Genomic DNA, 26,653 nt, shown 5'->3' with positions numbered 1-26,653 from the left:
ACGAAGTAAATATTTGCCATTCCAGAGAGCGAGAGTGAAAGAGAGGGAACACACACACACACCCTCTTTATTATTATTCCACACACACACACACACACACACACACACACTCCGTATTCAATCTTTAACCTCACGTCTACCACACTTCACACTCAGTTCTCTGAAGGTGGTTTCTGTGGTATCATTCTGATGCTCGTGATGCTCTGGCCCATTGTAGGAGCTTCTGATGGTGAACAGGGGTTAACATGGGTCTCATGGCAATATACGGTGCTCTACACACAGCAGGGGGCGCTGCACACAATTTAGTAGACTTCAGTGAATCCGAATCCAGGTTATGTTCAGTCAGAGATAGAGAGAGACTGCGTGTGTGACTGAGGCAAAGCCTGAACAGCACCAGCAAAACCAGTAATATCTCAGGTTTAAGTGTGAAAGTGTTTAAGCGTGCATGCGCACACACACACACACACACACACACACACACACACCAAGACCTTCACAGCTGTTTTGTATGTTTTAGGAGAATGTCCAAGGTGACCTACAGGACCAGCTGGTAGAGCCCGTAAACTTCAGCACCTGTGCAAGAGTGTGTGAGTGTGTGAGTGTGTGTGTGTGTGTGTGTGTGTGTGTGTGTGTGTGTACACATTGGTACTACAGCCTATAAACTTCACCACCGGATCTGATAAACACCATTTATGTGTGTGTGTGTGTGTCAGGATGTGTTGCTGCCAAAAATGTATGACGCAATGACAAGTTAAAAGTGAAGAAAATAAAAAAGAAAGAAAGAAGCGGAGTGATAGAACACAACCTGCTAGATAACAACACATCACACAGCATACACATAATAAAAAAATGAAGAGAGCTCTTCTTCAGTTTCTGAATCAGTTTCTCTGATTTTGCTATTTATAGGTTTATGTTTGAGTAAAATGAACATTGTTGTTTTATTCTATAAACTACAGACAACATTTCTCCCAAATTACAAATAAAAATATTCTCATTTAGAGCATTTATTTACAGAAAATGAGAAATGGCTTAAATAACAAAAAAGATGCAGAACTTTCAGACCTCAAATAATGCAAAGAAAACAAGTTCATATTCATAAAGTTTTAAGAGTTCAGAAATCATCAATATTTGGTGGAATAATCCTGGTTTTTAATCACAGTGAAAATTCAACTCAATGAAGGCAGTCTGAGACACTGAGCTTGGTGACTCGGCTTCATATCTATATTCTATAAAACTTGTTCTATGTATGTTGTATCTGTCTGTATATACTGTATGTTAGTGTGTGTGAGTGTGTGTGTGTGTGATGAGTGCCAGGTTCTCTTCCTGTGCTTCTCTCTGTTTGAACCAAATGCCAACATAAACTCACTGACCCTCCGCATGAACGCATGCACTATCACTAACACACACACACACACACACACACACACACACACACACACACACACACAGATGCTGCTGAGAGCTGTTAAACTCATCTGAACGGCCCGAGGCTGCGGAGATTTTTTTTTTTCTCTGTAAAAGCAGGACATTCATCACTTCACAACACGCAACACACACACACACACACACTTTTTTTATTCTGAAGGATCCGGTGTGTGTGTGTGTGTGTGTGTTGCATTTTCTTGGCATGCTGGACAAGTGTTGACTAGCATGAACACAAACTCCCCCTGTGACTGCAGAGGGTCTATTAGAGGGTCTATTCTGTCCTGAAGTATGTGGACACCTGCTCCTCCAGTGCTCACTCAGAAAACAGGACTTTTATTCTGAATTCTGCATCATTTACTGCAGTAACAGCCTCTACACTACTTGGAAGGCTTTACAGTAGATGTTGGAACATTGCTGTGAGGGGGATTTGATTGCATTCAGCTCATAAGAGTGGATAAGAGCATTAGTGAGGTCGGGTTCTGATATTGGATGATTGGTTTTGTCAGTTGAACTCATCCAAAACGTACTATATGGTGCTTTATCATCTCTCTAGAGAACCGTACAGGAGCCCCAACGCTGGGAGACTTTATACCCACTGAACCAACACCTGGCACTGGGAAGTTTGACCTATTGGGTCCTCCGGTAATTTTAGTCCCATCCGGACGCACATCTCTGAGTTTCGTCTCCTCGCCTTTAATAAAAGGCGCGCCGCGGTTTCTACGGAGATCCACGTAAAAAAAACAGCGAGTGGAAATGGAGGAGCTACTGAACGCCGTGATGATGTCATGTGACCGATGTCATGTCACTGATCCTCCTGTTTTTACAATTGAAGGCAGTCTGAGACACTTGAGCTAAGACTCTAGCCTAGCTATGACATTTTAGTAAAAAAAGACTGTTATCTAGAGATATTCCACCAGTTCTGTAAAGTTTGAGATGATCAAATACATGTTGTACGATTGAAACATGTGATGTGTAGTAAATACAGGCTCTTTTTCTATCTCCAGGCTCTGATGCGACCCGGGCGTCTGGACCGGATCGTGTACGTCCCTCTCCCGGACAGCGCCACCCGGAGGGAGATTTTCAGCCTGCAGTTCCGCAGCATGCCGGTCCACTCCAGCGTGCACCTGGACGACCTGGTGACCCGAACCGAGCGCTACTCGGGGGCAGAGGTGAGGGGTCTCGGGGGGCATGTGTGCAGCAGGTGGTGGCCATATAACCAAAGGGTTCAGCAGAGCTCTGAGGGGCTGGGTCTCCTGTTTATGGGTGAATGTGAACAGGAGTGTGTAATGTAATAAACAAACGTAGACGCAAAATCGTCTTATCAACCCCCTGCAAGACCTGGTAAACCACCAGTCCTTGTAGACCACCAGACCAGACCACCCCCAGATCAGATAAACAGCATTTAAAGCTTGCTTTATAAAGAGCCACAGAAAGAGAGAGAGAGAGAGAGAGAGAGAGAAGAAAACCAATCTCCAAACCAAGCTTTACACTGATAATGTTCTCCATACAGGAGTATGATTTTGTAGAACAGCATTAATAAAGCTAATGAATCAATTTTATCCTGTTATGATATTAACTATGGTTGTACCACATCATATCATTCTCAATAATATCACCAACATTTTTGAATATGGTGAACAATATACAATATTAAACCCTGAAATATGGTGCCTATATATCACCCACCCCTAATGATCACATCAGGGTTCTACTTTTTTACTGTTTTTATCAAAAGAAAAATTCACACTGTTCTCATTTCCCATTATATATCTACTAGAGACAGATTATATCTGTCCAGTATCATTTATTTTACTTTATTCCTGGATAAATGGAGATATTTGGAGTGCAGTATTATTATTATTAGTATCATGACTGATCATTCTGGATCATCGACTTCTGTTACAAATCTGATAAAATTCTTGTATTTTTGAATATCTCAGTTAGAGGTGTGCTATATCAAATCGTATGCAATAATAACATTTTATTTTTATTTTGTCACAGTAGTGTATTCTTGAGGTTTTTTTTTTTATCAGTGTTTTGTCATATCGCCCAGATTATCATAACTATGAAAATACCATGAAATATCATGATATTATTTTAGGACTATATTGCCCACCCCTGATATTAACACACATTTGTGCAGTTTAGGTAAAGACTGTTCTGATTCATCACAGTTTTCTGAAGCTGTTTTCTCATATAAACTCTGGTTCTGATAAAATCACAAAACTGTGCTGTTCTATGCAAAAAATGATCTAAACATTTTAGTATAATTTATCACATAATTAAGACTGCATAATTGTCTAAGTCTTTAGATGTGATTTTCATGGCAGCACTACATTCATTCGCATTGAGACAATTAGGAATGCATTAATACCAATATACTGAAATACCGATGCATGAATACTCAATGAGAATCATCTGATTGGCCGATGTGTTCTTAATGTCACATGATGATATTGGAGAAATTAATATGCATCCATAGAGTAAAACAATTCTTAATTACTTTAAAGTTTGGAAAAGTAAAGGAAAAAGTAACGATATTGGTGAGTACAAAAATACTCGTAATTGTGAAAAATAGTATTGATGCATTCCTAGTGACAATACTCCTATTTTCATGATAAATTCTATTGTAAAACACCCAAACCTACATGATGCTCCACCAATACCATTGTGACATTTTTTCGGAATGATATTTGCAGTGCTCTGATTGGTGATCTGATGCACTAGGAGTGATTTGATTGGCTGTTTTAGAAGTCAGGGGACATCAGAGAGACAGGACTCAGTCTGAGCGGTGTGTGGCTCTTTTATGCCACTTGTATACAGTAGAAAGTGTGTGTGTGTGTGTGTGTGTTTCTCTCTGGCTCCTCGTGATTCTTACCTCATACACAAACGCTGCATTGTCTGTCTTTGTGTCGGTGTGTGTGTGTGTGTGTGTGTGATCAATTCAGAGTGACAGTGAGGAAGAAACTGTGTGTGTGTGTGTGTGTGTGTGTGTGTGTGTGTGTTGTTTGGAATGACTCAGCACTTTGTGAGAGAAATGCTTTGAGTCTCATCCAGCCGAGTTCAGAACAACATCTTCATCAACAGTCAAACAGCAACAAACACACACACACACACACACACACACACACTTACACACACACAGAGCTCTTACTGAAATTACAGATCCATATTTCTCTGTGTGTTCTGCAGTGTGACTCTGCAGGTTTCTGAGTGAGTTTTATATACAGTAATAATAATCATTTTTATATCAGCGTGGGGATGAATTAATATAAACTCAGTGTCTGATGGAGGGATGGAGGACGTCTCTGCTGTCGGGAGGACGAGTAAACAGACGGAGGGATGGGTTAATCTCATTCCTGACACGCCGCTCTTCCTGCGGAGGTGAGGAGCTGTCAGCCTGTGGGCACGAGCTTGTTCAACCAGCTCCTCACCAACACCTTCAGCTCCCACTGACAGCAGCTCTCCCCGGGCCTTCTACTGATCCCTCACTCTCTCTCTCTCTCTCTCTCTTTATCTCTCTTTTATTCTCTCTTTATCTCTCTCTCTCAGTTCAGTTCAGTTCAGTTCAGTGGTGATTTATTGGCATGAATGTAATTATATACACTATTGCAAAAGCAATTATCATACATACATCAAGTAAACAGAGATTAAAAAAAATACCAATAATAAAATAAAGAAACAAACATACAGATTAGATAAAAATAATAGTAAAATAAAAAAATAGTTATCAATAAAGGAAGTAAGCAAAACTAAAAGTCATAAAAGCAAGTTAAATGAATAGAACTGAAAAATATATGATGTAACATCAAAATATTAATATCAGTACAATAGTTATATTTAACATTACAGACCTAAGTAATGTTTAAGGGGTGGTCTCTTTCTCTCTCTTTCTTTCTCTCTTTAATTTCTCTCTTATCTCTCTTAATCTCTTATTGTCTACCTCCCTCTGTCTTTAATTCTTTTTCTAATTCTCTATCTTTCTTATTCTTTCTCTCTATATATATTTTTCAGCTCTCTCTCTTATTGTTTCTCTCTATTTCTCTTTAATTCAATTCTCAATTTCAATTAAATGTATCTTAATTAGCATGACTGTAAGTTACAGTTGCCAAAGCATTATAACAATCTATCTATCTATCCATCTATCCATCCATCCATCCATCCATCCATCCATCCATCCATCCATCTACTTTCCTCTCTCAAATTTAAAGAAATGCATCTCAAGAATAAAGTATATGGAAGTGAGGAATCAATTTATAATAAAAATAGCTGTAATTGTTATTATAAGAAAATTCTAATCAAATATCCAGAACTAATAAAATTATAATTCTGGAATCAGTATTTATTCTTTATTATAGTAAATATCTAGAGTTAATTATCCCAATGTTCTGAATGAGCTTCTCCTCAAAAAAAAAAAAAAATATATATATATATATAGAGAGAGAGAGAGAGGGAGGGAGGGAGAGAGATTTGCCTTGTATTATAAACTCTGTAAAAAGCTGAAGTATAGTATAGATCAGTGTTATTAGAGTAATTATGGTATTATCTGTAGGAGCTGGGCGTGGTTCAGCCCTGCAGCTCGTTCTGCTGTCGTGTTCAGGTGTCGCTGTAATGGGCTGAGGTGCTGAGAGGTCAAAGGTCAGGATTTATAACAGGTTTGAGTGAGTTCCTGCTGTGCTTTGATCTGTGCTTCACTCGTTACATTAATATCACTTTTATGTGTGAGCAGTGAACACAGCACAGACCGTACGAGTAAACAGCGTGGAGCAGACACAGCAGCGTATTAGTTTTTGGAATTAATTTGTTTTATGTTTTCATCTCCAGTTGAGCCAATCACGGTGCACCCTTCTTTATTTCGTTTTATTTCTTTATTAAAATAATTTTGATTACCCAAAGTGGTCCACTTTTAACCCGTAAGAAAGCACTTTTTCATTATTTCTATTTTTAAATTTTAACTACCCTACTTTCCAGTATAGTCTTTTATCTATTAAAAAATGATTAAAACACATCTATTACACATAATTTCCCAGTTTAACCAATCAGAGTGCACACATTACACATTTATAACCAGAATCTGACCAGAATGCAGTGTACAGTTTTTATTTTTTCATGCATCTAAACTAAATATCTTCTATAGCTTTCTGTTCTCATAATTTAATAAAACATTTCCCTCACTAAGACACGTCCCTATAAAGAGGGTAAACGAGCAAACACACACACACACTAGCAGGAGGTAGGCATGGCGTGTGTGTGCCCGGGCAGGTCCAGTTTGGGCATGTTTAGTAAATATCCATCCCTCACTCCTCTCCTCCGCCGCGTCGGGAACGACAGAACAATCTGCTTTCATTCACCTGATTAAAGAGCGAGGACATATATACCCTTACCTCACCAGCGCTGTTTACACACACACACACACACACACACATTTATACACACATATACACACCCTTCATGAACATACCTGTAATCCCCACTGCAGTGTCTGAACAACTGGAAGTCTTGCCGAGTAGCATCACAGCGCTAACGCTCGGAGGAAAGCGCAGAGACTCGGTTCTGATACATCAGCTCACAGATGCAGCCTTGTGCTGATCCACATCACCCTGTAGGAGTGATGAGGGGAAAGAGAGAGCGCCATCTACTGTACTGTACCCACCCAGAGAGAGAGCAAGACCAACTGTGTGTGCTCTCTCAGGGCTCCGGTAGCTGATGGCAAGCTATTGAGGTATTGAATGAATGACTTTGCAGTAGGTTTTCTGTAGTTCAACGTATGTTATGATGATATAAGTGTAACTCCACAGCAACCTTAAACACGTAAAATTTTTGTGGGGCTAAAATAGACTTCTACAAACACTTGTACTTATAAAAAGCTTTTTTAATGGTTGGCCGTTTAGCTATTTTTCATGTTTTTGCTAAATTTATGCAAAAAACTTATTCCTGTTACTTTTAGTCCTCTTGCTCATAACATAAAAAGTAACAGAAGAGAGCCTCATCCCCTGCTTTATTGATTTATTAATATGAGAATATTAGTTAATGTAAACCACATTTTTTTCAATTCTGTCTGGTTCATCATTTATCCATTTTTTAAAATAAATTGCATGCTAATACATTTGATCAATTTCAGGTTTGGATCTTCTTGAAAAGATAAAAAAATGGCTTTGCATATCTTCGAAAAATACAACATACATGCAGATATAGTGATTTTTTTTATTTTTGTCATGAATATCAATGATTTGAGCATCAAGTCTATAAAGACTTTCTTGAGAGAACTTTGCTTTTTTAACATACTTTTTAGAATTAGGTTACATGAGTTTTGTAAACATCTTTAGATTAGAAATCTTGTAAAAGAAGTAAAGCTGCCTGAGTTTGATCAGAAGATGTTTTGAATGGTTAAAAATGTGTTATTAGATGTAGAGTTATACAAGGATAAAAAATAAGTTTAATTTGGAAGAATTACAACAAACAAATGAATCCCAGTCAGTGGACTGGCTCTTATGAATCTGCAGAGTCGAGCTGAGAGATGAGGATAGCAGAGTTTTGCTCGGTGGTGAAGGAATGGTAAAGGAATGGAAACTAGGATGTGGTCAGTGCTTGATGGGATTTATTCGGGTGTGTGTGTGTCTGTTGATCCCCCTGGCTCTCTGTTTTAATGTCTGTGGTTAGATCTGCTGTAATTAAGGCTAATTGCAGTGGAGAGGCTGGATGGTGGAGCGGGCGCTGAGCTGCGGGCCCGAGGGCAGCAGGCTGAGTGTTTTCTCTGCTCTAATTCAGCTCATCAGTGCAGCCGGACTCGGATCCGCCGCTGAGCTCCAGCCTCCAGGTTCTGCTTTGATAACCCTGACCTCAGTCCTCAGAAGTAGGCCAGGCTGAGTACGGAGACGTGGTCCAACTGAGGAGCAGCTAGAGCGCTGCAGCAGCCTTTAAACAGGGTGGAGAATCTATAAAAACTCTAATTAATGCAGTATAGTTCTATACTGTTTGAATCAGATCAGCTTTCCTGAATAAACATGTCAAAATAACTTGTTTAGGCGTGCACTGAATATTCGGCAAATTAAATCATTTGGCCAATAATGGCAAATTATATAAAATATATATGAAGTTTTGGTGTTAAATAAATAAATAGTTCATACTGAACAACAATTCTTATTATTCTTATTATGCTTTTTTGGTATATCTGCTCGAAACTGTACTTTACTATAAGGGTCTTAGTAACAGTAACTAACAGTGTGTGAAACTACCTCCACCATGTTTAGAAGCTGTACTTCTAGAATTACTTGGGGCATTAGGGATTGAGTTAACAGTACACAGTACTGTACTTTTACTTTCAGTATTTCAATACTACATTTTACCATAAACTAGAGTTGCAGTACTTAAGTACAAAAAAGTTCTGAATACTTAAAATACACTTTAACTTCTACTCAAGTTTTTTTTTTAATAGAGCAATTTTACTTTGGTCGTGCCTGAGTATCTACTACTTTACTAAGTACTAAAGTACTGGAATTATAGTAAATACTTATATGTAATTATGTTTGATTCATACACATATGTGGAACCTATTTATTAATTACTTCTATTACATGTGTATATATATATATATATACAAGTAAGAGATGTAATACATAGGTTCCATATACGTGTATGAATCAATATATATATATATATATATGTGTGTTCGTTTGCATTTGGAAAATCCTTTAGCTCAGCCATGGTCAGGGTAAAGGCATTTTGTTTGTGAACGTGAAGGCATTCCACACACACACACACACACACACACACACACACACACACACACACACACACACACACACACACACACACACACACACACACACACACACAGACCCCTTCAGCAGGCCCCCAGTCCCTCTTAGAGGGGCCTAAAGACCACCGGCTCGCTGGGCCCCCTCCTCCTACACACTGCTGCTAAATTACAGCCGCCACAAGTCCTCCAGCTGCCCGGCACCCACTGCGCCGGCGGAGCCGCTGATCCCGGGTCAGTTCTGGTTCTGGTGTGTTGCCGGGTTGGGCTACTGAGAGAGCACTTCAGTTTCTGAATCAGTTTTTTCTGATTCTGCTATTTATAGGTTTATGTTTGAGTAAAATGAACATTGTTGTTTTATTCTATAAACTACAGACAACATTTCTCCCAAATTCCAAATAAAAATATTCTCATTTAGAGCATTTATTTACAGAAAATGAGAAATGACTGAAATAAAAAAATAGTTTTCATGCATCTTGGCATCATGTTCTCCTCCACCAGTCTTACACACTGCTTTTGGATAACTTTATGCTGCTTTACTCCTGGTGTAAAAATTCAAGCAGTTCAGTTTGGTGGTTTGATGGTTTGTGATCATCCATCTTCCTCTTGATTATATTCCAGAGGTTTACAGGCCACTGTTGCCCTTTCTCTTTATGTGTTGTAACTGCTTATTAATGGTTTATAACCTAAGTAATAACATTGATAAACTCATTTATAATAACCATATTTTAAAGCAATACGAATAAATTAAATAAAGAAATAACGCAAAACACTGAATGAGTGTGCACACTTTTGACTGGTGATGTGTATGTGTGTGTGTGTATATGTGTGTGTGTGTGTGTGTGTGTGTGTGTGTGGGATGGAGGGTGGACACAGCTCTGATGTTGTCCATTAAGTCTCTATAAACACGTGGATTGAAGTGTTTATTTGCGCTGCTGTTTGTGTGTACATTTCTTGCATGGAAACGACATGAACTTGAGACACACACACACACTCTCACATACACACACACACACTCACACACACAGACAGGTCTGCAGACTGGCGGCTCCTGCGCTCTGATTGTTTTTGTGTAGCTACTGACGGATGACTTCATGCAGTGATGGATTATGGGACGGGGGGCTGTGTGTCGGTGCTGTTTACACACTCTGTAAGCACAGCATTCACACACTCGCCAGAGAGAGGGAGAGGGAGAGAGATGGAGAGAGAGAGAGAGAAAGAGAAAGAGAGAGAGAGAGAGAGAAAGAGAGAGAGATGGAGAGGGAGAGGAAGAGAGAGAGAGAGAGAGAGAGAGAGAAGGAAACGGAAACTCAAACATCTCCCACATCTGTACAGCACCTGTCCGGCTCCACCAGCGCCGGCTGTAATCCCGTGTTGTGATTGGCCGGACGCAGAGTTAGCATTCTCGGCTAATGCATTGTTTACTGTCGCTCTGATTCCCCGGGACCCTCAGCCTCCGCCTGTGTGGAGCGGGACGCTGGTCCTGAAGCCCTGCGTTTACTGAACACTGAATACCCCGCTTTCTGTTCCAGCAGGATGATGCTCCTCCACACACTGCTGCAGCTGCTGCATCTCCAGAGCTTCGAGTCTGTGCAGCTCGGTATTGCATCTATCTGGTTCAGTGTAGTTATAAGCATGGTCTATGCAGTTTCGGACGGGATCTATAAGGTTTAGTATGGTTCTAGACAGGTCATATACAGCTCTATATGGAGTCTATGAAGTACAGTAGGTTTCTATACAGCTATTTACAAGCTCTATATTCTGTACAGTTCTGCATGGGGTCTATGTGGCTTTGTATGAGGTCAGTATGTTGTTATGCATGATTCTGTACTGGGTCCATTTCATTGGATATGGGGTCTATATGGTTCTATACAGTTCTATACACTGTCTATATGGTTCTCTACAGTTTTTTTGTACGGAGTCTATACAATGCTGTATGGTTCTTTTTGGGGTCTATGCAGTTCTGAACAACTGTATATGGGATATATATGATGCTATACAGTTCTGTATGAGGTCTGTATGTTGTTATATAGTTTTGTATGAGTTCCACATGATGCTATATAGTTCTGTATGAGGTCTATATATTGCTATTCAGTTCTGGATAGGGTCTATATGGTTCTGTACAGTTCTATATGGGGTCTATATGATGCTATTTAGTTCTGTATGGGGTCTATATGGTTCTGTACAGTCCTGTATGGGGTCTATAAGATGCTATACAGTTCTGTATGGTGTTTATATAGTTCTGTATAAGATCTATATGGTTCTCTGCACTTTTGTATAGGGTCTATACAGTGCTGTATGGTTCTGTATGGTGAGAGACAGAGAGAGAGACAGAGAGAGAAACAGGGAGGGGAATGGAGTGATCTGGCCACGTGCCAAAGTGGATCCTCACGCCTTATTAACATAGCAGGACAAACGTGTGCCAACGACTGCTGCAGCTACCAGAACCAATTCATCTCACACACACACACACACACACACACACACACACACAGGACTGAACTCATAACTCACGTTTGACAGGAACTGCTGCAGGTACCACAAATTATTTCTCTCCCACTGTCTTACCCTCATACACAATTGTACACACACACACACATACACACACTTATACATCCAAGCTACAACCACTGCTGGCAAGGGTGTGCAAATAAACACACACACAGCTTGTCCAGTCCTTGTATTAGAGAAGTACTGCCAATAGAATAAGACTCACTTACTAATCAAATCCTCACAGCAATGTGGTCGAATAATCTAGTAGAATCTTGTCTCCTGTGGGTAGTAAAGACAGTTACTCAAACAAAAGCAGGATAAACTCTCTGTTTAATAGCCTTAATGTCAGATGAAATCATGAATAAGCCGGTGTCCCAATACTTTTATCCGTATGTGCAGTGTATAAAACATAATGCATAATACAGTCCACACTCAAGGCTTTCTGGTGATTATTATGGGGTGTATTATGGCCAGGTCTGCAAGGTCCAACTGGAGCACTGTGTGTGTGTGTGTGAGTGTGTGTGTGCGCAGACTTTCACCTTCACTTGCTCTCTAAACTACCTGCCTCTGCACCAGCGCTCCACTGCACGTCCTCCAAACCCAAGGCTGCATTCCACTTCATTTCCTAGAAACATGGCACACACACACACACACAAACACACACACTCTCACACAGAAACACGCACATTTGTACTCTTTATAATTCTCCCATGATTACGCAATCACAGGCCTGCCGTGCTGGCTTTGACCTCAGGGAACACTACGCACACACACACACACACTCCGCACACACACACTCACACACACACTCGCACTGAACAAGCCTCGGGCATGAGTCACATCCGAAAATGAGTGGAGCGCGAGAGAGAGAGAAAACATTGATGAACTCCAGAGGCTCCCTCACTCGCCCATTCTTTCTCTCTCTCTTTTTCTTTCTCTCCTTCTTTCTCTCTTTCTCTCTTTTTCTCTCTTGCATAATCATTGGGTCTCTCTGCTCCAGAGGAAGCGATCTATCTCTCGTGTGACACGGAGAGAAAAAGTGAGAGAGAGAGAGAGAGAGAGAGGGGAGAGTGGTGGACCTGTGTGTGCTGTTCATATATATATAAATATAAATATATAAGTATATATATATATATATAACTGGCCACTCACACTAAATATTATGTTTTAAGATAAAATATCTGCACCCAGAGGGAAGTTTGCAATTGTAATTCTGTTCAGAAGAAAGATAAAAATTATCAGGATCAATAAATGATTATAAATTTATTCTGATATTTAGGGTAATATTTATTGATCTACACAATATAATAGTATAGTAGTGTTTGTGTAACAGATGTGTAACGCTGCAACATAACAGATGTCTCAGCATGTAGTAGAGAGTTGTAGAGGTTCCTAATGTTCCTCCTGTCATTATCCATCCCATAATAACTCCAGTATATTCTATGCACAGTAGCTGCAAATTGTGGGGTAGGGGTATTATACCATAAATATCAGCCTAAATTTCTAATAATTTATTGATCCTGATCACTTTTATCTTCTTTATATATAATATATGTAATTTTATATTTAAACTGTTAGTTTTAAGTGTAAATTGTTGCAGTTTCTGTTGTTAAAATGCACAGTTCTGCAGAACGGTTCTCGAGTGCAGAGTTGGTTCTGTGGTGTAAAAATAGTTACCTGTAATTACTGGAAATATTTTAGCACACAGGTGGGTGTGTAATCTTTAAAAAAAACTGAAGGCTGTGCTAATTTGTGGTCGGGGCATGGTGCCATGCCACTGCATCTGCGTTCTGATCAGTGGAATAAGACGGCGTGTTCCGCTGAGCTGCAGGCCTGCAGGTCTCTGTGATTAGTCATGTGGCTGACATATTTACCCACAGCAAACTATACAGCATTATTGGTCAAATTATGAAAAGCATTCATGAAATATTTCAGGGTGATTACGCTCATCCAGGACTCTTATTCTGCCTGGAGTTTTGCTTGAGAGCGTAAACAGGTAACAGGTGGAATCTTTATGGGTGTCCAGTGTAGATAAAGGATCGTTCTTCAGTGTCCAAATAAAACCAGAGTCCAAAAATGTTCCTTAAAACTGATCCCAGAGTGGGTTAACATTTTTCAGGGATTAAAAAGCCATATGTTTTGACATTATTGGGACCAAATGTTCTTAAATATGATTGTAGAGACTAAATATCCCTAGATTTTGACATTGTAAGGACTGAATATTTCTAAACTTGACCTTGTAGGGGAATAAATATTCATAAATTTTGATCAGGATTGATGACAATTCCTACATTTTGAAATTTTGGAGACTAACTATCCCTAACTTTAATACAGGCATAATTTGACATTTTGGGGACTAATATTCGAACTTTCTTTTTTACTGTGGTACCGAATATACCTACATTTTAATGTTGTGTGGACTGAATATACCTAAATCTGACTTTGTGGTGATTTAATATTCCTGTATGACATTGTAGGTACTAAAAATCCCTGATTTCAACATTGTGGGGACTGAATATACCTAAACTGAATATTATGAGGACTGGGTATTCTTACATTTCGACACTGTGGGGACTGAATGTGTCTAAACTTAACATTGTGGGGACTGAATATCCTCAGATTTTACAATGTGGGGATCAGATATTTCTACATTCAGCACTGTGGGGGCTAATATTCCATTCCTATAAAGTTGACATTATATGTAATGTATTTAATATGATTATATAAATAAGGATTGCTGCCAACATCTTTTAAAAACACATCATAAAAGATTTTGAACAAATTATAAATATTGATAAATGTTTTGTTCTGTTTTGATTTGTAATTTTTTCTGTATTTTGAGTATTTACTCTTACTGTAAGTATTATTATGTATAAAGATCGTATAATATCTAAGATCCACGAATGATAAATAAATACTCTCTCTCTCTCTGTCTCTCTCTGTCTCTCTCTCTGTCTCTCTCTCTGTTTATCAGATAACTGCAGTGTGTCGTGAAGCTGCACTCTTCGCCCTTCAGGAGGACATTAAAGCCGAGCACATCACCGACCGGCACTTTGACTCCGCCCTGTCTGCTATTAAACCACGAGTCCCAGAATCCCTCATTCAGACCTACATCTCCTACCAGCAGCAGCATCACGGCACCCGGCCCTTCTGCTGACGGGGGGGCCGAGGGGGCCAGCGCCCCCCAGTATAAAGACTCTTCTACCCCCTGTAGGATCTGAACTGATTAACTGATAATAAATGGAGCTTCTTTATTGTCTGTGTTGGTCTGTACCAGCGTCCCACGTCAGCAGATTAAATAAACACCCCCCCCCCCCCCCCTCCTCCTCCCGTCCTGTGCTGTTGTTAAATTGTTTACTCGGAGGAAATGGATCTTGGACCTGCAGAACTCATCCGGCCTCCGATGAATTACGGGCTCCATAAAAAGTTTTATTTGATCACAAATTGGGAGTTTTATAGCCGTGCACTTTTCAGCTTTATTAATTTATTGCCGGCTCTGATCCTGAGAGACACACAAAGCAGAACTTCTCCTCAGAGCATAAATATACAGCTGATTAAAAACAAACACTGTAAAACTAAAACTGAAAAAAGAGCAAAAAAAAAGCTTAAAATAAAAGTATCAGCTAGTGCAATTAGCATAGCATGTGCTGTAATGACAGATTAAACATACAGATATATGTATAATGTATATATATATTTGTCTATATACAGTATAGACAGGACCACCTGGATATATCCAATTTAAGAGAATAGGTAAGAGACTAGTAAGTGAAAGACTATTGGTGTATATAACAACAGGGGTATATGTAGTAGAGGTTTATATAACAGTAGGATTATATATAAAAGTAGAGTTTTATATGACAATAGTTGTATATATAAGAGTATTGGTGTATATAACAATAGAGGTGTATATAACACTAGGGGTATATAAGAATATTGGTGTATATATAACAGTAGGGGTGTATATATAAAAGTAGAAGAGTATATAACAGTAGGTGCATATATATATATATCAGTAGATGTATATATGAGTACTGCTATTTATATAATAGGAGTATATAACAGTAGGTGTATGTCTAAAAGTAGACGTTTATATAAAAGTATATAACAGTAGAGGTGTATATATATAAGTATTTGGTGTATATACAGTAGGGAAATATATAACAGTAGGTGAGTATATACCAGTAGAGGTGTATATACAGTAGGTGTATATATATAAAGGTAGAGGTGTATATCTATATATAACTGCAGGCCTGTACTGGTGGCCCCTCCCCCTCCTGACTCTGTGCTGAACTTCCCCTTTTTCAGCAGGAGCCGGATGTGGCGCATCCGCGCGGTCAGATTGTGGGGCACGGGGGCTCCTCGCGCTTCTTAAGGTGGAGCCGCGCGTGCATGTTTACAATGGGTTTAACCCCCCCTTAACACACATACACACACACACAGCTCACAGCTCGCCTGCAGGATTAACCCCGCGTCCTGATTAGAAACTATCAGAAGAAGTATTGATCAGTGCTGATCAGACAGACTGTATAATTGATTAGTCTAGATAATAGAGATCAGTATTGATCAGTAACGATAGTTCAGTAGTGTCTATAAACTGAATGTAGACGCTGATATTAATCCGTATTGATCAGTGGTGCAGAAGTACACTAGTTATTACTGACATAAACTTATCAGTAGTAGTAATAGAGATCAGTATTGATCAGTAGTAAATATGCATGCTAAAGTGAATGAATAGTGATAAAAAAGATTAGTATTAATCTGAATGGATTCGTTATGATAATATCAGTTATGATCTACAGTTAGTGTTATCAGTACTGATTGTTAGAATTGCCTGTATTTAATAAAAGACACTGGCTATAATTAGTGTTAAAATTCTGACATTTAATCAGCATTCATTAGTTTAAACTAGTTTAAATAGTGGTTGGAGTTCTTCTACACTCACATTAATGCTTTTGGGTAAAAGGTGATTCTCTTAAATACTAAAAATAATGATAATAATAGTAATTAAGTAGGTAAGTATTATATTTATAAGACATTACTATTATTTAATTGTCTAATTCTGCACTGCAGTAACACAGTACTATAATCTATAAGAAACAAGATGTATATTTAATTAAAAAGTGCAGTTAATTATAAAAAGTACATATAAAACCATAGAGTAAAATCAATGTTGAATCAATTTGCACAAATACATCAGTTCTGATGGCAGAGATCAGCATTATGGATGTAAAAATTAACGTTTATTTCAATTTAGTTTAGTTTATTTCGGTTTAACAAAGTTACACACTTATATGCAAAGTGACAATAATAACAGTAATGATATAAAAATAAAAATATTAAGTGCACACCTTGTGAAGCTTTTGCATACATTAATTCAACATAGTTTCCTATGTAGGGCTGATTAATACTGATCAGTATTGATGAACAGTTTGTTAATCAGTGGTTTGATCAGTGATCTGCAGGGTGTAAAAGATCAGCCGCTCCGCTGCACGTTATTAACGCCGGTCCACCTTAAACCCCGCCCCGCCTCGCCCCGCCCGCAGCCCGTGGCCAATCGGCGCGGAGCGGATGCGCCGTGTCCGGTTTCAGAGCGCGAGGCGGAGCTGCGCTCCCATTCATTACCGCGGAGCGGAGAGAGCGCGAGCGATCTTTCACGCGCGCAGGAGAAGAGAAAACAGCGAAAACGCGAAAACACCAAAACACGAAGCGTAGCTACGAAAAAAAAGTTACCGTGCGAAACGGACGGACTACAACCCGCAGTACCCGGATTTACGCGTGACGTTCAGCTGCGAGGCTCATACGGAGCGCGAGAGGACATACGAGGGATTTCTGTTGTATTTTTTTTGGTTTTATTAATTCATTTTTACATTTTTTTTATTTTTTAACGTCTGCGCGCTCGTGCTTGGACTAAAACTGGGATTTCCTTGCGGCTGTGCAGCGCGTGCTAAAGGACACTATCACTGCAATTATTATTGTTGTTGTTATTTTTATTAATATTTATTTTAACGATAATATTTGCGAATATATCTATATATACATATTTTTGAACGCTACTATCATCAGTTTTCCTGGATTTAACGTCATTTCCCTGGATCACACCGAAAAGACTGGACTTGGAGTACCGCGAGCCCCTGTTTTTGTATATGGATGTATAGTGTCCAGACACACAGCGCGCGCGCCGTGAGATTTCCTGCGTGATTCTGGGAGACGCACGCGAGCCGCACTGGCTGATGGCGTCAGAGCTGCGGAGGAGCGCGTGTAGGTGCGTAGCTGCTGCTCGTGCTTCACTATTTTAACTACTAACTAAGTAACTAGCTAACTAACACGTCCCTTGTAGGGTCTTTTTTAGACCGTGCGTGCGCGTGCATGCACGCGCGTGCCCTGTTTACGCATTTCTAGGGAGGAAAGAGAGAAGGGGAAGGGGGGGTTTGTTACTGGGTTGCTTCAGTTGCTGTAGTTGCACCGAAAAAATAATAAAAGGCGCAACGCAACAACGTCTGTGCGCAAACTGAATCTGAATCTCAGCTCACAGACGCTCGTGCGTGCGTAGCCTCGAGCTTGCAATGCACAATGCATGTGCACTCGAATACACACTATACTATACTCCCTCCCGTCGCTGCTTATAACGCAGAACTGTCCGAAAACAAGGGAAAAATGTTTTTAGCAATTCGTTATTCGTTAAAAGTAGTGTGCACTAGAAAGAGTAACGTTAGTGTGTATTCTGTGTAGTGCACATGCATGCACGCGATCTCGAGGGCTCGAGGCTAGGTTGACTAGAGCCTACAGAGTTCTGTTACCCCCCCTCTACTACCCCTCCTCGCGCGGTAACTACCAAATACCCACCCCTCCCCCCACAGGGCTTGTTTTCATTCATAAGTTACCCCCCCTCCTCCCCTCGCTTCCTCTTGGACTCGTCCTCGACCTGCAGTGGCGGGGGGGGGGGGGGGGGGGTGCGTAAGTTAAGTTTTAAGTTTTGCGTAAGTTAAGTTGCATTGTGTGTGTTTTTTTCTTTCATTTGCGCTTTTTAAAAGGTGCAAAAATTGTGCGAAGTGTTAATTCTGGATATGGAGAGAAGTGTTTTGGCTTGTTTAAGCATGTTTTTTTAGTTTAGTGCTTTGAAGTTTTGCTTTAACTAAATATCTATTGGCAAAAACGTGATAAATAATAGTCTTTTGTTGTAAAATAGAGTTACTAATGTGTTATTAATGTGCATGAACAGCCTGCTGCTGAAGATTGTATATATTGGTATATATTGCGCTTCCCAACATAGCTGACAATGTGTAAATTACTTTTATTATCAATGTAATATATTTAGGGAAAAGCCATAGTCTGAGCAAAAAAGTTAGTCAAAGTCAGCAAGACAATAATATAAGAGGATTTTATTTATTTTAGAGTTTAGTCCAGTTTGTCCCATGGATTAACCCAGTTTGCTTTAGTTTGCTTCTAATCAGATTTGCAGAAGTGTCTATTAATGTACAAAATATTCTCAGTTTATCAAAAAAATGTTTATCAAAGTAGGTGGATTTATCCCATGTTGATCTTTAAATCTCCAAACAGCAACGGTTTTTACAGCCAGAAAAAGTTTCTTATAATTCGATTTGTTTTCATTGATGTAAAAATCAGTGGCAGATTTACATAGCCTAAATAAAATGCAGAATGTCAAATATGGAGATACGGGGGTTTTGCATGACAGTAGAGACACAAAGGTATAGAAGGTATAGAAGAGGTTAAGCTGGTGAATAGGTGCGAGTCGGGAATCGAGAAGTGTGAACGACTGTAGGAAACCATCCATTTGATTCACACCTGAAGAGTCTAACACCTAATGGCTCAGAGGCTTAATCTTAGTCTCTCAGACGGTCACAGTCTTTCATAGACTTTGATCAATCTAGAGCTGTGAAATTCTGCTGTTAACTTACATCTTATTGTTCTGTAATTTAATGTAACATTAAATCAATTAATTCTTTAAGGTCATAAACCAGTGTTGATTTTCTTAAACTGTATAGACTTTTCAGCTTTTCTGCTTTTTTTTATAAACTTTGGAACTTTGGAGCTTTTGTACTCATCTCTCTCCCTTTTTCTTTCTTTCTCTCCCTCTCTTTTCCCGACAGGTCGTCCGATGAGACTAGAGTCCGTGCTTGCGCAGGGAGTCGCTGATCAGGTCAGATGGATCGTCGCGGTCACCGCGGAGTCGCCGGATCAGTGGCGGTGATCCGGGAGCCGCCGGCGCCCGGGGAACGTCTGGACCTGGACCTTCCAGCCGGGGCCATCCTCTCCTTGGAGCAGATCCGAGCCATCCGCTCGTCTAACGAGTACACAGAGGGTCCCGCAGTGGCGGCACGCCGGCCTCCCGCCCCGGCACCCCGTGTCAGTGACAAACACGAGAGGACTCACGAGGTTATCCTCGTCAATGTGAACAACAACTACGAGGCGCGGCCCGTAGCCACCAGGCCGCCCACCCTTAGCCGCTCCACCAGCATGGGTAGCGCTGGGAGTTCCGGCAGTAGCGGAAGTGCGTCTTCGGAGCAGGGCTTGCTGGCACAGTCTCCGCAATCGCGCCACCACCAACACCATCATCACCTTCACCATCATCACCACCACCACCATCAACAACAACATCAACAGCAGCAGCAGCAGCATCATCACAGCAGGTCGGAAAGAGCCGTTCGGACTCAGCCCAAGTCTCTAAGCTCGCCCATGCAGCCGCTTCTGCCGGGGGACGCTCTGTTAAAGCAGCCGGCGGGACTCGGGCAGCCCCTCTCCGGAAAAAAGGGTGAGCTCTCGCCCTCGTCTCCACACCAGTTTATCTGCGAGCGCTGCGGGAAGTGCAAATGCAGCGAGTGCACGGCGCCCCGCATGCTGCCCTCCTGCCTGGCCTGTAACGGGCAGTGCCTCTGCTCGGCCGAGAGCCTGGTGGAGCACGGTACCTGCATGTGCCTGGTCAAGGGTCTGTTCTACCACTGCTCCAACGACGATGACGACGGGGACTCGTGCGCAGACCGGCCGTGCTCCCTGTCTCGCCCCCGCTGCCTTCCTCGCTTCCTCTGCATGGGCCTGATGGCGCCTCTGTTCCCCTGCCTGCTCTGCTACCCACCGGCTAAAGCCTGCGTGAAGGGCTGCCAGCACCTCCACGACCGGGTGAACCGGCCGGGCTGCCGCTGCAAGAACTCCAACACCGTCTACTGCAAGCTGCAGGGCTGGGGTCAAGGCCAAGCTCACGGACTTGGGCAGGGAAAGCCCTCCTGAGACTTTGATTTGCGCTAAAATGTGCGCAGAGGAACTGATTAAGGGCCGGTTGATTGATAAATCGATTGATCGATCGATTAATCGAATGGTTAGTCCGACCGAAGCTGGTGCCCGCTGTAGCCCCGCCCACCCCGATCCAGGGAGGAAGAGGACGGACAGTGACGATGGTGAACGCCATCAGAACTCTTCTATGAACCGGTCGCCTCTTCCTTGCCTGGTCTGCTGCTAGGAGAATGGAGAATGAAATAAAACCACTTTGTTGTCACTTCTGACATCTTATTTTTTTATTTTATTTTATTTTTCTTTTTAACAAACCAGTGTTTGCCTTAACTGACTCTGGGACTGCTCAGCTACTACGACTAAAAGTGGAGGAAATGAATTAACGGGAGCAAAAAAAACGGAATGGTGCTGCGGGTTTTCCGAGAGAGAGAGAGAGCGAGCGAGAGCGACCGAATCTGTGAAGGACTGTCTAGCCAGACCATAATAATATGTAGCTGTTACCAGATCTCCCATAGCAACCTGGTATTGTTTGACGAGGGGTTGCGGTAAACTGGGACCCCGTCGCCGTGCACGTCGTCTCCGGGGAAACGACCCTCCCTCTCATAGTATTCCCGACGGAAAAAAAAACACACAAGCGGCATTCCGGACAGAATTCCGGACGGATGTCTTTCCTTCGCTACCCAAACACTTAACTCAAACACTCCGTGGCATTCTGACTTTTTTTATTTCTATTTGTTTGTCTTTTCCTTTTCCCCTCATATTTTTGTAAATTGTATGTTCAAATTCATAAAGAGAAAAAAATATTCCGGCTATTTTTTAAAGAAAACGAAAAAGAAAATGTCTGTTAAAACTTTTTTTTGTCATTGTAAAAAAAAATATTTATTAAGTGAAGCTCTATTATTTTATGATATTTATTGCAAAAGACAGTCTTAGATTTACTCATGTCTGAATATAACAAAATATCAATACTGAAAAAATTAAAGGGTGACACAAAAGAAATGCTATGTTAACTTTACTGCAGAAATATATTAATTAACGAAAAATACTTCCTGACTCGTGTCTTTTATTATTACGACTCTTGGTTTCTGCGTCTTGAATAAGATGTTGAGGCGAGTGTGTGTGTGTGTGTGTGCTGGTTTTCCAGATGTGGATTGGTGTATGCATGCAAACTTTGGCCATCCCTGGTTAAATGATGATTTTCTCACATTTCTTACATTAGCTTACATTGGATTTTGATTGCAAGTAGTTTTAAAGCATTTCTATTGGTCCATACTAATTGATCAGAAAACTACTTTTTCTAAATTTATATTTTTATTGGCCAAAATTCAAATGTTGGTGTTTTCACTTTTTCACTTAATGTGGATCTGGCTGTTGTTCCTTACATTTTATTAGAATATATAGAATATATTGCATGAAGAAATAGGAACACATATATAGCATGAACAAAACATTTAGACTCAAATAGCAACCACCTGGGGAACCTTAGGAACCTCCTGAAACTGCACAGCAGCCACCAGAGCGACCAGTATGCTCAGCATGTTTGTTGATGTTTAGTTTTCTCCACAGTATCTGTTCGTTTTTATGAAGAATGGAGAATTTTATAAAGAATGGACCAATAGAAATTTGGAAAATTAGAAAATGACTTATACAGTTTATAAGATTTTATTTTACATTGACTTTTTCTGAAAGATAAGTAGGTTTAGGTTTTTCCTTCTACTGAAAAGTGGCTGTTTCAGAGACACAAGGTTGAGTTTTCTGCTGCAAATGTTTATTCTCTCTTTTATTCGCACAGGGGTGTGTTTGCGAGAGTGTGTGTGTTTGCGAGAGTGTGTGTGTTTGCGAGAGTGTGTGTGTGTGTTTAAGGGAGATTGGGGTCATCTCTTCTCAGCCACCTGTGTAATGATCATAAAGTGTTATCACTTTAGCTTTTTATTGCTGAGTTCCTGCTGCTCCAGGCTTTGACCCGGAGGCTCCCCCCTCCCTCCCCGCCCCCCCGGCCGAGTCTCAGCTCAGCCTGAATTAAAGTAGAAACAGGGCTGAAGCTGCAGTCTGAGCGCGAGCGGCGCTGAAATACTCGCAGGCCTGTTTTTCTGCTGTTCTTGTTAAGCCCTCGCGCTCTCGAGCTGCTGTTAGTGCCTGTACTGTAGCTGCCACTGCAGCTGCCACTGCTGCTGCCACTGCAGCTATCGCTGCCACTTCTGCAGTCAGGCCTCAGGCCTTAACTCTGGAATATTTTCAATTATTTTAATGGTTCATGTTATAATCAAGTTATTGCAAATCTATTGCTCTAAACTTTTATCTCAAAGTATTTAGAAATAACTGTGCACCATGCTAACTATTGGAGCCTTTTTTTTAGCTTACTTTAGCATTTTAGCTTAACTTAACTCAGTTAGCATGGTGCTAAGTGTTGCAGTGTAAGCTCATATGACTTTTAGCGACATTAGCCTTGTATCTCTAAAGCCAAAGTATTTTTTGTTAGCTTATTTAGCTTTTTAGCACTAAAAGAAAGATTATTCATATTTATTGTATCCTTATTGGCTATGTATAACATTATATATAAGCATTTGGAGCTAAAGTAATCTCTCCCAAACAATATCTTTAGCTTTTTTGCCAAACTATAGCTTTTATACTTTGGTGCGAGGAATTCTAAGCACATGCTAAGTACTTGCTCTTAAATAATGTACTTATATAATGTGGATTGTTATAGTTAGCTTGCTTTTTAGGAGTAAGAGTCATTAAACTGAGTTTAGAAGAGTTTACAATGGCTTATTCTCCCCGTTAGCAACATGCTAACTGTTCGATTGTAAGCTCGTATGACTTATTAGCTAATGTAGACTTGTAGCTTCAGAGACAAAGTATTTTTTGTTAGCTTATTTAGCTTTTTAGTAAACTAGTAAACTGAGTTAAGGAGAGTTTGCAATGACTTATTCTCTCAGTTAGCATCATGCTAACTGCAGGAGTGTTAGCTTCTACAATTTTTTCTTGACATTAGCCTTGTAGCTCCAAAGCTCTTTGTTTTTTTTTTGCAGAACTATTCCTTTAAAACTTTGATTTGAGGGATTCTAAGCAGTTGCTAAGTACTTGCTCTCAAATGATGTAGTAATATAATGTAGATTATTATGGTTACCGTGCTTTTTTAGTAGTAGTAGTCATTAAACTCAGTTTAGAAGAGTTTTGCAGTGGCTAATTCTCTCAGTTAGCATCATGCTAACTCCTGGAGTGTTAGCTTCTACGACTTCCAAAAGCTCTTTAGCTTTTTTTTTGCAGAACTATTCCTTTAAAACCTTTGTTTGAGGAATTATAAGTAGTTGCTAAGTACTTGCTCTTGAATAATGTAGTTATATAATGTAGATTATTATGGTTAACATGGTTCTTTAGTAGTAATAGCCATTAAACTGAGTTTAGGAGAGTTTGCAATGACTTATTCTCTCAGTTAGCATCATGCTAACTGCTGGAGTGTTAGCTTCTACGACTTCCAAAAGCTCTTTAGCTTTTTTTTTTGCTGAACTACTCCTATAAAAAGTTGCTGTGAGGAATTCTGAGCAAAAGTAATTGCTCCCAAATGGTGTATAATGTGGATTGTTGCGGTTAGCATGCTTTCTCTCGGTCAGGTTTGGGTCGCTGGACCGTTTGGGGCGTGCAGTGTGTTTGCTGAGGGGAGGAATGCTGCTTTTTATTAGACGTTTAACAGCCACTCGGAGCTGCGGATTTACTGAGCGGAGGTGTTTTCCTTTCAGATTTATGTGAGGAATTTGTTTTTTACAACAAGATTGTTTTAGTGGCTCAGCAGACAACAGGAAAGAACGCCACTCACCCAAATGGGGCTGTTTTGTGTGTGTGTGTGTGTGTGTGTGTGTGTGTTTTCTCTCCCTGCAGGAATGCACCTTTTGTCACAGTAAAAGCCTTTTGTGTGGATTCTTGGTCTATTTCCTGTCACCTTGAAGGGCCATTTGGCTTTCACAGGGCAATAGAACAATCTCCCTCTCACACACACACACACACACACACACACACACACACACACACACACACACTGACAGTGTTAAACTGCCACACATTGCATACACAAACTCTTTTGGGTAGATCTTCGGTTGGTAAATAAAAAAATATATAAGTACAGATCTGGAAAAAATTAAGATTCCACTTAAAAATGATGAGTTTCTTTGATTTTACCAAATTAAAAACCTCTGGAATATAATCAAGAGGAAGATGGATGATCACAAACCATCAAACCACCAAACTGAACTGCTTGAATTTCTGTACCAGGAGTAAAGCAGCATAAAGTTATCCAAAAGCAGTGTGTAAAACTGGTGGAGGAGAACATGATGCTAAGATACATGAAAAAAAACTTAAAATTTAAAAAAAGAAAATTGTGCCGTTTTAATTGCTTCCTGGAATGGGCTGATTATCGAATAATCAAACGATTATTTACTGATTAATTGTGTAAAAAAAAAAAGGTAAAAGCAAAGGCCATACAGTTAAAATGAACTTACATGAGTACTGCAAACCTCATATAGCTTTTCACATATATCAAAATAACTTAAAAGAAAAGGAAACCTTACAAAGGCAATGGAAACATTGCTAAATTTTGTATATTATAAATGTATAGAGCAGTAGAGCAATATCAAATATGCATTGTCATGCAAACATCAATTGCAAGACAACTAATCACTGCTGATTAATCGAGTATTTGATTAAACTGTGTAATCAGGTCAAAAATCTTTCAAATGTGAGTTATCATCATGGAAACTGATAAGTAATCACTGCTAATTTATCAAGAAATCAAGACATTTTAGTCGATTATTCTATTCGATTAATTGTGCTGGTCTTACTTTACAATATACATTTCTGCTATGATAGCTTTTAATTGATTTTTACACACCATATTATTGAAAAAAACGATGTAATGAGTAAACTGGCAACAAATGAATACTGATTAATTGCGCTGGTTATATTTTTGTTACAATTTTAGCAGATTAATCAAGTCGAATACCTGACTAATCGATGCAATATCACTTTAACAATGAATCTTATCATTATGCAAAAGGCCAGCTAATTCTGTCTGATTCATTTAGAATGTAAATGTTTTAAAAGTAAAAGTTTAGAAAGTTTTCTGACAGTTTTGTATCGATTAATCGGGTCAGCCCTGCGTAAATCATCATAAACACACTGATGATGAAACAGTTCCTGAATTGATCCCGTCAGGAAGAATTCATCAGGCCCTGATTTTTTTTTTCAGTCTTTGGTTTTGTCTCACGCCCACACACACTTTCTGTGAGCGGAAAAAGAACTCGACTCCATTTCCTCGAGGTGCTATTTACAGCCCTGACCTTACACACACACACACACCGCACACACACACACACACACACACATACCACACACACCGCACACACACTCTCGCGCCGACGTGTACCAACATGCATGGAAAGAGGGTGAGTCATATAGGAAGACACACACACACACACACACACACACACTCACACACACACACACACACACAGTCAGTCTCTTATAACCTGCCGGGCCACAACACACACTTTCCCTCGGCTCAGGAAAGAATTTTCAGTCCTGTCAGAAACAGCAGAGCCGTCATTATTTCATTCAGAAATATGTCTCTGTAGCTGTGTGTGTGTGTGTGTGTGTGTGTGTGTGGTTTTGGTTTTTGAAGAGTTCAAGTTTTCATACCATATGGATCACATGACTAACCTCACCTATGGAGCTGGAAACCTC

At 40.2% G+C, this 26,653-nt stretch overlaps 3 protein-coding genes and 1 long non-coding RNA gene across 4 annotated transcripts in view; 3 read left to right on the top strand and 1 right to left on the bottom strand.

Annotated features, from left to right (window-relative positions):
• spata5 (spermatogenesis associated 5) overlaps positions 1-14,929 on the top strand; it is a 63,653-nt gene extending 48,724 nt beyond the window's left edge. Inside the window, exons 15-16 of the mRNA XM_022676611.2 lie at positions 2,430-2,594; positions 14,649-14,929. Of these exons, the coding sequence (XP_022532332.2) occupies positions 2,430-2,594; positions 14,649-14,831 (348 nt within the window). The 3' untranslated portion in view covers positions 14,832-14,929. The remainder of the gene's footprint in view (positions 1-2,429; positions 2,595-14,648) is intronic.
• Positions 1-26,653, top strand: part of ube2ka (ubiquitin-conjugating enzyme E2Ka (UBC1 homolog, yeast)) — a 315,406-nt gene that overhangs the window by 176,437 nt on the left and 112,316 nt on the right. The window lies entirely within an intron of this gene.
• Positions 1-26,653, bottom strand: part of LOC125784384 (uncharacterized) — a 240,373-nt gene that overhangs the window by 116,368 nt on the left and 97,352 nt on the right. The gene's annotated exons all lie outside the window — the stretch shown is intronic.
• On the top strand, positions 17,283-21,965 carry spry1 (sprouty homolog 1, antagonist of FGF signaling (Drosophila)). Its single transcript, XM_007260310.4, has 2 exons — positions 17,283-17,939; positions 19,786-21,965. The coding sequence occupies exon 2, from the start codon at positions 19,841-19,843 to the stop codon at positions 20,918-20,920; it is 1,080 nt and encodes a 359-aa protein (XP_007260372.3). The 5' UTR covers positions 17,283-17,939; positions 19,786-19,840; the 3' UTR covers positions 20,921-21,965.

The sequence above is a fragment of the Astyanax mexicanus genome, chromosome 19 (genome assembly GCF_023375975.1).
Source record: "Astyanax mexicanus isolate ESR-SI-001 chromosome 19, AstMex3_surface, whole genome shotgun sequence".
NCBI classification, from domain to species: Eukaryota; Metazoa; Chordata; class Actinopteri; order Characiformes; family Acestrorhamphidae; genus Astyanax; species Astyanax mexicanus.
This window is presented reverse-complemented; position numbering and strand designations above follow the sequence as displayed.

Excerpts from the sequence above, each read along its gene's own strand:
- spry1 (XM_007260310.4), top strand. The coding sequence starts at position 19,841 with ATGGATCGTCGCGGTCACCGCGGAGTCGCCGGATCAGTGGCGGTGATC.